This window comes from Cnephaeus nilssonii, assembly GCF_951640355.1.
Source record: "Cnephaeus nilssonii genome assembly, chromosome: 11".
Taxonomy (NCBI): domain Eukaryota; kingdom Metazoa; phylum Chordata; class Mammalia; order Chiroptera; family Vespertilionidae; genus Cnephaeus; species Cnephaeus nilssonii.
Window position 1 is genome coordinate 66871741 of NC_137082.1, and position 13607 is coordinate 66885347.

Sequence of the window (13607 nt, forward strand, 5' to 3'; positions counted from 1 at the left end):
CCACCATAGAGGTAAAGATTTATTTATTTATTTTTATTTTTTAAATTCTTTATTGTTTAAAGTATTACATGAGTCTCCTTTTCCCCCCATTTGACCTCTCCCTGGTCCCACCCCCCACCCCCCAGCACATGCCCTCACCCTCCTACTGTCTGTGTCCATTGGTTATGCTCATATGCATGCATACAAGTCCTTTGGCTGATCTCTTACCCTCTCACCCTCCTCCTTCCCTCATAGGTAGGACAGTCTGTTTAATGCTTCTATGACTCTGGTTCTATTTTTGTTCATCAGTTTATGTTGTTCATTATATTCCACAAATGAGGGAGATCATGTGATATTTCGAGGTAAAGATGTAGAAGATTCCTTGTGTCCTGCCTCCGCCATGCCCCTCTCTGCATCCGGAGGTAACCACTATGCTCCCTTCTCTCACCAAACGTTAGTCTTGCCTGTTCTGGGATGTTTCACGAATGGGATCATGCAGGATGCTTTTGTGTCTGGCTTCCTGTGCTCAGCATCACGCCTGCGAGATCTGTCCATGTTGGAACGTGTGGCCGTTTAGAATATTCAGTTTTAGTCTGAGTGGGATGGGAAGCCCTTGGTGGTTATGAGCAAAGGAATGACTTGAACTAATTTGCATTTTGAAAGGTCTGCCTCCTGGCAGCGTGAAGCTGGAAGCAAAGGGCACAGGGGAACTGGTGCAAGTGTCCCGGGCTGCCGTTAACAATGACCACAAACTGGGTGGTTTAAACGACAGAATTTACCTTCCACAGCTCTGGAGGCCAGAGGCTGAGGTCGGGTGCCGGCAGGTCTCTGCTCTCTCTCTGCAGAGGGTCCAGGGGAGGGGCCTGCCTTTCTTCTGCCAGCTTCTGGGGCCTCAGGTGGTCCTTGGCTTGTGGACATGTCACTCCAGTCTCTGCCTCTGTCTTCATGTCCCTTGCCCTCTCCTCTTCGTATAAGGACATGGGTCAGATGAGGGCCCGCTCGAATCTAGAATAACCTCATCCTAATTTAACTAGCCATATCCCTAATGACCCTATTTCCAAATCAGGACACATTCTGAGATTCGGGGTGGTGTGGCATTTTCGGGGACACTGTTCACCCCACTGCCGGGCTGCGGCAACAGTCCAGGCAGATGATGGTGGCAGGACGGGGCAGTGGTGGTGTGCTGCAAGGGGTGGTTGGAATCATAGGGAGTTTGAGGGTCCAGCTGACTGATCTGCAGGGTGGTTGGTTTTGGGGAGTAACTGAACGAGAGCAGTTAAAGATGGCTTCAGGGTATTGGGCCCAAACTACTGGAAGAATAGAGTTGAAGTTTCCTGAGGTGGTAAAGGCTGGGTTAGGAACAGGTAAGAGAGGGAAATGTAAAAAGGCCATTTGGAGACATCCAGGTGGGGGTTTGGGGGGGAAGGGGCCCGTCTGGAGACATAAATCCGGACGTCCGTAGGTGGGATGGTGTTAGGGCGATGGGTCTGGGAGAGGGCAGCCAGGGAACGAGCACGGGCGGAAAGGAGGGCCCAGGGCCGCGCGGGGCATGCTGCCAAGGGAGTGAGGAAGCCGAGGAAGTCGATACCACCTGCATCCATTCTGTGAGTTAGGAGGCTTTAAAGGGATAATTTTCAAAAGTTCTTCCCATAGTGCCTGGAGTGTAATCTTCATAGAATAGTGAATGGTAGCTCTGTGCATGTTTGCTTTTGTTCTTAAAAAAAGAAAAAAAAGAAAATCAAGTGAAACAACCATCTAGGGGGGTTTGGGAGAGGGCTAGCTGGTGGCTGTGACAGTCCTGTGAAAACTCTGGACAAAGAGACAGGCCTTTCTTTGGCCAAGCCCTGGGGGCTTCTGGAAAGCCCTCCCCCTCCCCCTCCCCCCCCCCCCCCCCCCCCCGGCTCCCCTCTCTCTGCCCAGAGCTGACATCACCAGGGCAGCCTGTGGGGAGTTCTGGCTCTGAGGACAAAGGCCTGAGTGTGAGCAGTGTGGGGCCTGGCATCTCCCAGCTGCCACATCCCTGATCCCCCATCTGTGCCAGGGTTAGACGTGGGGGTGGGAGCCATGCAGCTCCCACCACGGTAGGGCCCCGGGGTCCCTGGGATTCTGCTTCTCCGAGGAGGGGGCCTTTAAGATTCCTGAAAGGCAGTAGTCTTGGACCAGTCATTTGGGCTCCCTGTGCCAGTTTCCCCATCTGTGGATAAGCATGAACGGTCCATGCTTATCCTAGGGCTGTGCGGATGAACTTGACCTGTAGGTGAAGCATGAGGCACAGTGCCTCGTGTGTGGTGAGCACATGGGAAAGGTTCTCCGATCACATTTTCACCTGACTTGGTGGGAAGTTCCCCCAGTGCTTGGAACGGTGCCCGCACACGGTAAGCACACGGCGTGAATTCACAGGATGAATGAGTGATAGGATGGGAATCCCTTTCCCAAGAGTCTGTGTCATTGCCAATTTGCTAGCGCGGTGTTGAGGAGGAAGGCTGAGACCCGTCCATTGCTGCGTGTGCTGGCAGTTCGCACATGCATCAGTTCATCCATCCATTTATTCATTCATGCATCTATTGGGCACATTGTCAGCCCTTGTAACCCAGGACAGTGAGGGGCATGGCGGAGGGACCACAGACACGAAACTCATGATTCCTGGCAGCCAAGACACGGATGCTGAGGTTGGAGCCCCTTGGCTCCAAGAGGAACCTCTCCGGAGGAAAGGACGATAAATTCCTGCATGTGGTTTGTAGCCACATGGAACAGACGACCTGCTGTGGAGGTGCCAGGAGGAAAGGGTCTTGGGGATTGAGAGAAGATGGGGAAGGCTTCCTGGAAGTGGGGGGTGAGGGGGGAGACACACTGGGCTGGCCTCGAAGAATGCTGGGCTTGGGGTAAGGGTAGCCGGCATGATGGTTCCAAGGCCAGGCTCTTCTTCAGCCCGCCTGCGTGGAGATCCCACCTCTGGCTCCCTTTGAGGAGAAACACTTACCCTTGCCAGCCCCCGTTGCCTGAGCTGGGAAATGGGAATAATAATAGTGGTTAGCTCGTAGGGAAGTTGGTGGCAGGATGAGAGCCGTCAAGGACCTTCTGGGCCCATCCTGAGCCATCAGTCAGTGTTAGCTGTGGATGATGGTAACAATGGGTTTATTATTATTGGGAGGAGTAACGCATTTTAGGCAGGGGGGATAGAATGAACACAGGAAAGGGGGCTGGCATGAAGGAAATACTGAAGTGGGTGGCTGAGGTGGGCAGGGAGGTGGCTGGGAGCTGAGGGGTGAGTTGCAGTCTTTACTCTGCAAACCAGAACACAGGTATTCCTGCGGCCGCACTCAAGTCCTCACCTGCCAGGTAAAGATATAAAACCTTTTCAGTGACAGTTGAAGGTTGCAGGTTCATTTTCCAAATCCCATTGTAACCCTCCCTCCACAGACGTAACTCCTTCTAGATCTTGGAATGTTATTTCTTTCCTGTACATGTCTTTATATGTTACTACAGACCTGTTCTCTATAAACAATGCCTAGTTTGGGTTTGTGTATCTTTAAAAGTTTTAAATTGGTTCATACCATGCATATTCTTTGTTTTGTGTGTGTGCGTGTTTTTTGCTCAAAAGTATGTTTTTGAGGTTCATCCACATAAGCTCTGTGGCTTTAGTTCCCCCATTGTCACCGTGGTGCAGTGAATTACTGCTTAGGTGTCCTAAGACGTATTTTTCTATTCTTATTAGGTTGCTTCTCATGTTTTGCTGTTCCACACAAGGCCGTTTTGAAGCCTGTGTTCCTGTCTCCTGGTGTGTAGGTGTGAAAGCTTCCTTAGGCCAGGGATCGGCAAACGTGGCTGTGAAAGGCCAGATAGTAAATATTTTAGGTTTGTGACTCTGTGGTCTCTGTTTCGACGACTCGGTTCTGCCATGATCGCTTGAAAGCAGCCATGGGCAATGTGTAAATAGATGGGTGTGTTCCAATAAAACTTTAATTACCACAATAGGGACTGGGCAGGATTTGGTTCACATCTGATGGAGGCCTTGTACGGGGTTATAGAATATGGGGGGTGAGGGTGGGGGGGTGGGAGTGAGGGGACTAGGTTTAACGTTGTGAGTATGTGAAACACAGTTTATTCTTGTATTATTATTTATTAACTAGAGGCCCGGTGCATGAAATTCGTGCTCTCGGGGAGGCGGGGGGTTCCCTTAGCCCAGCCTGTGCCCTCTTTCAGTCTGGGAGCCCTTAGGGGATGTCCCCACGGGGAGCAGGCCTAAGCCAGCAGTCAGACATCCTTAGTGCTGCTATGGAGGCGGGAGAGGCTCCTGCCACTGCCGCTGTGCTCGCCAGCCATGAGCTTGGCTTCTGGCTGAGCGGCGCTCCCCCTGTGGGAGCACACTGACCACCAGGGGGCAGCTCCTGCATTGAGCATCTGCCCCCTAGTGGTCAGTGCGTGTCATAGTGACCGCTCATTTTGCTGTTTGGTCCATTTGTATTTTAGCCTTTTATTATATAGGATTATTGTATTATTTTCCACACAAACAACTGTAAACCTACTTTTGCCCCACCCTGTATGCACATTTCCATCTCTCCTAGGTGTTGCTGAATTGCTTCCAGGGTATGTAGCTGTGTTTTGAGAATCCTACCCCATAGCTGTTTGAGGGTGGCCCAATCCTTTTGTTGTCCTTGGCGAGTTTTAATGACGGTGTGCTGTCCCTTTGCAGAGCTGCATGCTTCTGGGCGGCCGGAAGACCACGGACATCCCTCTGGAGGGCTACCTGCTGTCTCCGATTCAGAGGATCTGCAAGTACCCCCTCCTCCTCAAGGTGAGAGCGGCACCCCACTCCTTTTACCATGTTCGAAGTGACAGATTGGCTCTGATTGGCTTAATCACAAAATAAAACTTGTTAGTTCAAGTAGCTGAGAAGTCTGGGGCAGGTCCTGGATCCCACCAGGACCCTGCCTCTTTCTCCCTTGCTCAGTTCTGCTTTTGACTGTTCAGCTTTATTTTCAGTGTGGTCGCAGAGGGCTATAGTTACTCTGGCCTTACACCCTCTCTCCCAGTAGCTCTGACAAAAGTCCTGAGGGTGATTCAGGCTTTGGCCACCTGTGGCCAGGAGAATGTGATATTCTGAATGATTTGGGCCTGAGTCACGTGCTTTTACTTGAATCAATGACATGAAGCCTTTGCTTGTGCTATTTCTCCTCCTTCTATATGCTTGGACTTGGGCTTTATCCCAATCGCTATGAGCTGGGCAGGGTTAAGCTCTGATTGGCTAAGCCATGGTCCAGTGGCAGTGAGCAAGGCGATATTGTGTTCTGATTGGCTGAGATTTGGGGTCAGATGCTTCATACCTGAACCAATCAACCTGAACAAGGGATCTCTAATTGGCTTAGATTTTTGTCATGTGCTCCAACCTCTCACCAATCACTGTCCCACAGGCTAAAAGCCCAGCGCGGGGGACAGACTGGACCCTCCTCACCAAAATCTGGGCTATTTGTGGAAGAGGGTGGGCAAATAGATCCACATACTGCTGTTTCCTTTGCTGTCAGCCACCTTTGACTTCGTCTTGGTCAAGAAGACCAGGTGAAGATTTGCTGCTTGTGTGGGGACCCAAGAAGTCTTCATTCTCGGCTTTCGAGCCGGCTTCTGGGGAGATCTCCAGCTGGGTGGATAGCTCTGTCACCATCTGCTGCTCTCAGCTCAGGGTTTTCAGCCCTTGGAAGTGGCCGCTATTGACCTGAGCTTGCCTTGGCGCCATCCTCAAGGCCTTGAGTCTGACAGCTGTTCCTGGAGTCTTTGCTGGTGGATTAATTTGGCTGGCGGTGCCTCATGCACATGCCTGGGGCCATGTGCATCTTTGCTCCATGAACTGGAAGAGAGAGGGGAGGGGGAAAGTACTAGGGAATTCTTGGACTTGACTTTCTGCTGGATACGGTGGGTGACACTTGAGCTTCTGAGCCCGAGCAGACCCTGGGGCCATCATCTCTGCCTGCGAACACAAGCCTGTACTGTGTGCAGCTGTGGGAGGTGGGCCACCGCTGTCCCCTCACCTCCTCTGGCCTGCTGCGGTTTATCCCTCCCGGGATCTCAAAAGGACTTTCTGCAGTGGCTCTCGTAGCTGCTTGGATCCCCAGGGGGATGCTGGCAATGTCATACGTAGCTCAGCTCTCCAGCTTGGTGCAGGAGGAGCTCCACGTGGACCTTGCAAATTGGTAGCCTGTGGACTGAATTGGACTTTTGCCAATGCTCTTTATTTGGTCTGTGTGGTGTGTCTTCCATAGGTGAGGGAATTGCCAGCATTTAAAGAGAGTGTTCTGTACTGGCTTAAGGCAGGGGCTAGCAAAACTGGGGCTCATGGGTCACATCTAGCCCGTGGCCTGTTTGTGTACAACCCATGAGCTGAAAGTGGTGTTTACATTTTTTAAAGGGTTGTAAAAACAAAACAAAACCCTAAAACAAAGAAGACTGTGTGACAGAGACCGGATGTGGCCAGCAAAGCCTGAAATATTTACTATCTGGACCTTCACAGAAAACGTTTGCTGACCCCTGGATTAGAGCCACACTTGGCAGCCACAGGCTGCCTGGGTTTGAACCCCAGCTCTGCCTTTTGCTAGCTGTGTGATCTTGGGCCAGTCACTTCTCCATGCCTCAGTTTCTCGTCTGTAATACATAGTTTGTATTAATAAGGTTGTTATGATGATGAGACCCTTATTTACTTATTTCTTAGAGCAACTCGATGAGGTAGCCACTTTGATTAGCCCCATTTTAGAGATGAGGCAACTGAGGCACAGAGAAAGGAAGGGGCCTGTTCAAGGCCACACGGTGGGTAAGGAAGCAGAACCATGATTTGTGGATTCTAGAATTCCCCTATCAGCTCCACAGCCTGTTGAGAAGCACTTTGAGGTGCTAAGGCTGCCAAAGTGCTGGGTGTTGGGCATGCTGATCTCAGTTCCCTAAGTGGGGAGTCTGGGAAGGTCAGTGACCTTGTGTGTCATGGGTTCAGTGACTGGTCTGCTCCTCCTTTCCTGGTTTTCAAAACCTTAAACATTTGACCCATTAGAAGAACCACCAGCTGAGGTTCCCTAGGTGTTAATTAACCCCTCGATTTCTGGATCTTGGGAAAGTCTGGGATCCCAGCGTGCACTTGGAATGGCAGTTTCTATAACGTATTTTAATAGCCAGTGGGGCTGGACCTGTGTGTATGGGTGGACTCCAGCTCTCTCTGTGAGGCCCGTGCATTTCTGAGGCCTGCTCAGCCCCAGGGGCCACAGTTTGGTCTGGCAGGATTTCTGGGTTCTGGATTCCCAGAAGAGTAGAGAGGGACAGAGCCGGCCGGCAGCTGATGGAGGAATAACTGCCCACAGGAAATGGCTGAAGCCGGGCTGTGGGTTTGCTCTCCTGACCAAATGGCTGTTTACAGGCTCAGTTTCCTCTGTCTCCAGCTGTGTTTATCCGAGGCCCAGAGAGCACTGGGGGACCAGCCAGCGAGACCTCAGATTCCTGTGGGCCCATGCCATGCTGCCCGCCCGACCGAATTGCTCCGTGTGTCCGGCCTTTGGCACCCACAGCTGAAATGTTCGCATCAGAAAACAGCTGGGACTGAGGGGAATTCTTCATACCCCCCCTGAGTTCCTCCTTTCTGTCACATTTTCCAGTGGGTTATAAAAGACAATCCCATGAGTGGGGGGGGAGGGGGGCAGGCCTCCCCTCCGGCCCCTCTGGTTCTGACGCCCTCGCAGATGTCCCTGTGGCCCTCTGAATCCCTGGTTTGAGCTGAACTTGAATTAAGTAGGCGAGCAGGATTGAGGAGCCTGGGTGGGAAGAGGGAAGAGGGAAAAGGCGAGAATGAAAGCCTCTTTGGGAACAGCCCCAAAAAGCTGAACTTGAACATTGCCTAAGAATAGCCGGAACATTCTATTTCAGCCTTCAACCCAGACCCGGCATAGACAGTTGGCATTTTCAGGGTTTGTTGAGTTTTCCATCGGCAGTTCCAGGGAAATGATTCAGGTTTGGGGTAGTGCCCCTGGTGCTCAAATGGCAGGTGCCGCGGCGAGACAGACTGTCACCGACCCTTTTAGCTGTTTCCGGCTGATGCACAGAGCTCATTGGGACACTGACTGTGCACCGGCTGCTGGTGTGGCTCAGGACCCACAGGGCTCGGTCTTGGACCGGGCCCCCAAGGACCTGCCGGCTGCCTAATGGAAGCAAGCGAGGCAGGCAGGGGGCAACTTGGAGGGCACATCCGTCTAAAGGGGGCAGCCGGCGCTCCAGTCCCTCTGTTCCCCTTTGCCTTCTGCCTCTCTAACCCCTTCAGTCTCCTTTGCTGGTTCCTCACCTACTAGACCTCTAAGCCGTAGGTGGGCCCCAGGCCTCAGTCCTTGGGCCTTGACTCTGTCTAGACTCGCTCCTGGAGGCCTTATTTACTCTGGATTTTCTTATTTTATTAAAGTAGATTCAGAAGTTGTGCAACCATCACCATAATCATTTTAGAAATATTTTCATCATCCCTCCCAAAAGGAACTCTGGACCCATTAGCAGTCACTTCCCTTTTCACTCCTCTCCCCCCAGCTCCTGGCAACCACCCACTTCCTGTCTCTACGGAGTGCCTATTCTGCACATTTCACATACAGGGCATCATTATATCTAACCTTTTGTGTCTGGTTTCTTTTACTTAGCACAGTATTTTCAAGGCTCATCCACGTTATGGCACGGCTCACAATTTCATTCCTTTTTATGGCAGAGTAATATTCCATTGTGTGGATAAACCATGGTCTGTTTATCCATTCATCTGTTGATGGACTTTTGGCTTCACACTTTCTGGCTGTTGCGAATGGTGCTATTATGAACATGAACCTGCAGATTTTTGTGCGGACATTCCCATGGCTTTAAACTCCATCCCTGTGCCGCTGACTTCCAGCATGGATCTTTCCCTTAGCCTCGGCGGGACTTTTCTCAGGCCCACGCGGCTTCTCCGGTTGGATGTCTAGCAGGCATCTCTGACCTAACATGTCGCAAAACAAATGCTTGGCTCTCCCCTTCCCCCAGACCTGTCTTCTCTCCCATCCTACTTCCTCATCCCCATCTCTGTAAATGGCTTCTCTTCTTTTTTCAAAAATACTCTTTTATTGATTTTTTAGAGAGAGAGAGAGGGAGGGAGAGGGAGAGAGAGAGATAGGAACATTGATTGGCTGCCTCATGCACGTCCCCTACTGGGGATCAAGCCCGCAACCTGGGCATGTGCCCTGACTGGGAGTCAAACCGATAATACACGGGATGATGCTCAACAACTGAGCCACACTGCCCGGGCTGGTCTCTCATCTTTCTGGTTGCTCAGGCCAAACCCGAGAGTTATTTCCGATCCACCTCATATCTAGTCCATTAGGGAGTCCTGTTGGCTCCCCTCCCCACACACATCAAGTTTTCTGGTGTGCCACCTAAAATCCTTTGGAGAGCTGTGATTAGCACACATCCCATGCTCTGGGAAACTTCCCTTTCCCAGCCATCCTCCTGCACCAAGCATTGAGGCCAATATCTTCTTAGTGATGGGGTACATCCATTTCCAGGGGCGCCACACTGCTATGATCAAGGAGACAGAGGTAACTACTGAGCGTGGTGAGAGCTGCATTACCCACAGAAGGGCGTGGAAGATAGAGAAGACACAGGAGACTGTGCAGGGCCCCCTTGCTATACCCTGAGCAGCCATTCTGCACACACCAACCTGACACACACACACACACACACACACACACACACACACACACACTGCAGCAGCTGTCCCAAACAGACGGGGTGGCCGGTTTGGCCCCCAGATGTTTGACAAGTTTTAAATCAAGTTGGCGTTTGGAAATCAGGAGCTTTCACATGGAAGTCTTAAGTTCTGGATTCAGAAACAGTTGGCAACAATAGGATGACATTTCTACAGTCATCTAATGAGTGATTGGGAGCACCTACTGCGTGCTAGGTGCCATTCTGGGCACTGAGGACGTTACTTAGGAGATCCCTTGTAGTCTTCCTGATTACCTCCAAGAGAGAGCCACAGTTGGTGGTACAGTGTCCAGGGGTTTTGAAGCCATGTATTTATTCACCAACTCTTTATTCAGCAACTAGTATGTGTCAGGCATTGTACTAGGTGCTGGAGATACAAAGTGAGAAAAACTGCCCAAACCCCTACCTCTGTGTTCTGATGTTCTGCTGGGGGAAGGCAGACAACAAATGAATAGGAAATGTATATGTTCGTTGAGGTGGAATGGGTGCTATGGAGAGAAATGTATCAAGCTAAGGGTGATGGATTGAGGAGGGACTTTTGAGCAAAGACCAGAAAAAGATGAGGAAGGTTCCTTGGGGAAGAATCTTCCAGCCAGAGGGAACAGGCAGTGCAAAGGCCCTGAGGTAGGAATGTGTCTGAGGAGCAGCAAGGAGGCCAGAGATATGAGGTAGAAAGTGGGGGAGTGAGGTTAGAGAGGTGATGGGGCCAGCATATGCACGGCCTTGTGGGTCATTGTAGGGTCTTTGTCTTCTCTGAGTGAGGTGGGTGCCATGGGAAGGTTCTGAGGAGAGGAGGGACAAGATATGACTTAGTTCCCACAGGATCCCTCTGGCTGCATGTGGAGAATGGACTGTGGGTGGTGAGAGTGGAGGTGGGAGACCAGAGGGGAGTCGACCTCAGTGATCCAGGTAGGAGATGGCTGGACTACGTTGGTAGCCATGGTGGATGATGCATTTTATGAGAACTGCCTCTTCACATCATTAGCCCATTTTCAATTGGGTAGTTGTTTTCATATTATTTGCCAAGGTTTTCTGTATTATCCTGGATACTTGTGTCATCTCTTTGGAGTTCTCGTCTGATGTTATGAAATGGGCCCTCCATCTGCCAGGGATCTGGCACTGTCACCGTCTTGCTGAGAAGGCACAGGAAGTCAGAGGTCTCTGCACTGTGGTCTTCCCTGCCCAAGCTCCCATCCTCCCCCAACCACAATGCCCACCCTCCATCCTGCCTTTTGGGCTGTGAACTGACACCTTGCCTAAGGCTGTTCCAGCATCTCAACCTGCATCAGCCGCAATTCAGGTTCTTTCCTGTGTGGTGAGCAACAATAGCTCAAGGAACGGAAGCCTCCTCTTTCAGGGCGAGAGACCTGCTTTCCTCCTTTCAAAGCCAAGCTTGTATATCCGGTCTTCCAAGTAGCCTTCCCAGATCTCCTTCCCTGGGAGTCTTGCCTACATTCTGCTTTCTGCCACGATCTGTGTGGCTCTAGCTCAACCTCTTAGCTGTGTGACCAAGTACAAGTTGCTTAACCTCTCTGTGCCTCCATTGCATCATCTGCAAAATGTGGATGGTAGTTGCCTCCCAGGCTTACTGCAAAGACAATGCATGAGAAAACTCATGAGAACACTGCATTTGACTAGGTAGATAGTCGTGCTTGGTAAATGTTAGCTACTCTAATATTGTAGTGATTTTTTTAAATTCCAGTTCCTGCACTTATGAGTGTAACTTCTTTGAGAAGAGACTTAAGTTCTCTGTCCCTGAGTTTCCTCCTCTATCAGATAGTGCCTTGGTGATGGGTTATTGTGAAGATTAAATGAAATAATACCTGTAAAGCGCTTCTAAGTGCTTAGTATTAGCTATTTTTATTGTCTTAAAAGTTCATTTTGCCCATATTCATAGAACTATAGTAGTTTTTAAAATTAGTATTTTCATGATATATTTTGTTTTATCCTTTTACTATCAACCATTCTCTATCCTTAGGGTTTAGGTACTTCTTTTATAAACTACACAAAGTTAGAATTTTAAAATCTTATCTGTCAATCCCTGTCTTCTAACTGGAGAGTTTAGACCATTTATATTTATTGTATTTATTGATACATTTGAATTTATTTCTACCATTTTTCTTTTCTATTTTTATTTGTTTTATTTTCTTCACCCTTTCTTGCTTTATTTTGCATAATTTTAGTGTTGTTTTGTTTTTTGGTTTAGTTACTCTTTTTCTTTTTATTCCTTTTTATTTTACTTCTTCTGTATTGGAATGTATAGCTACTGCCACCACCATCATGTACAAGAAGTGAGTAGATTAGATAGAACTCAGTGGGATGGTAACTGTGGCCAACTCTAGAGCACTTGTCTATCTAAGGAAGTGGCTGCCAGTCAGGCCAATTGTTAGTGTTAGGTGGAAACACAGGCCCGGAGTGGCCAGCGCTTCTGCTTTGCTGAGAGAGGCTGGCAGTAGCATTTGGCCTGTGGGGCCTGGTTTATGTCCTGGGCTTTGCTACAATCCTGCATTCCAGAGCCAGGAGAGCTAGGCTCAGAAACGGGGGATGACTTACCTAAGGTCACACATACAGTATGTCCTGGTTGAAGCCAGAACGTGGACTCCCAGTCCTGAGCCCTCGTCCACTGTCTCCCCCTCCCTCTCTCAGTGGAAGGATGGAGTTTTTAAGACCCATATGCATTATTTCTTTTCCTCCATTTATTCCTAATCTGTGGGGCTACAGTTCTCCTAGCCTTGAAGCAGGGGCTGAAATTGTTAAAATCAGAAATGTTATTTGCATGAAATTTCCAGAGTTTGCAGGCCTGGAGGTTTTCTTTGCTGTGCTGGACAGCTTTTCACTTCTGGGTTTTCTTGGACTTCCAGATGTTTTTTGCTTCTTCTTTTTCTTTGAGTGGTATTGGGTCTTGTCAGGCCTCTTCATTTGAATCCTGCTGTCGCCCTAGATGTGGCCTGAGGGGACCCCAGAACTGCAAATGGCAGGGAAGTGTTGGGTAGAGATGACAGCTCCGCCTCCTGGGCTTGGACAGAGCCTGCAGCTGGCTGGAGTGACTTCAGAAAGTGTGTGTCCTCTGTTGGTCCGGCCGCCATGGGTGACACCCTCCACTCCCACGGGCCACCTTTTTCTCGTTGTGGAGAGGACAGCCTGGCTTCCCAACTGCCTTGTCTCCTTCTGGGCCTCCACCACGCCCACGTCAGAGCGAGTGCTGGATACTGTCACTTCTTCCAGTGACAGATCCAGCCTTGCCTTTACCCTGTGGTTTCATGGGTCTGTCTTCGTATGCTGGTCTGGAGTTCGAGGCCTCTGCCCCGGGCTGTCCTTGTGTGGCCTCGCTGTCGACGGAGCCCACACCTCAGGCCTGAAGGGGCTGCCCACAGCCAGTACCAGTGGCTCCCTTTTGGTAAAAGCGTGGTTGGAGGGGAGCGAGGGGGCATGAGGGACCTTTCAGAAACGCCGGGTTCCTGTACTCTGACATCCTCTTTTCTAGGAAGTGCTCACCTCAGGCCTGCTTGTGAAACCACACGGGCTCACAGGCGGATGTTGGGGCAAGGCCATCAGCCTGGCTCTGGAGGGGCTGGCGCTGTCATTTTGCAGTGTGGCCCAGGGCAAACCCCAAACCCCCTTCCTTCTCTGTCCTCAGTGTATCTAGGTATTCCCCAGGGTCTGCCCCTGCTCAGATGTTTTGTGTTCAAAGAGCCTAGTTTTGGGGGAGTGTCATGTCTAGGTCACATGACTAAAGAAACATGTTTGCTGGTATGGTTGGAGGAGTGATTTGCTTGGGAAGTCTTCCCTGATAGCTTCAGGCCTGGCTAGTCCCTTCCTCCTCAGTTCCTCTCTCATCACACTTAGGAGATGGCTGAAGTCCTTGGATAAGACTGGCCTGACCTTGAGAA

General features: G+C 50.4%; 1 protein-coding gene across 1 annotated transcript in view; it reads left to right on the forward strand.

Moving 5' to 3' along the window:
* PREX1 (phosphatidylinositol-3,4,5-trisphosphate dependent Rac exchange factor 1) overlaps positions 1 to 13607 on the forward strand; it is a 182020-nt gene that overhangs the window by 100224 nt on the left and 68189 nt on the right. Inside the window, exon 5 of the mRNA XM_079783577.1 lies at positions 4673 to 4774. Within this exon, the coding sequence (XP_079639703.1) occupies positions 4673 to 4774 (102 nt within the window). The remainder of the gene's footprint in view (positions 1 to 4672; positions 4775 to 13607) is intronic.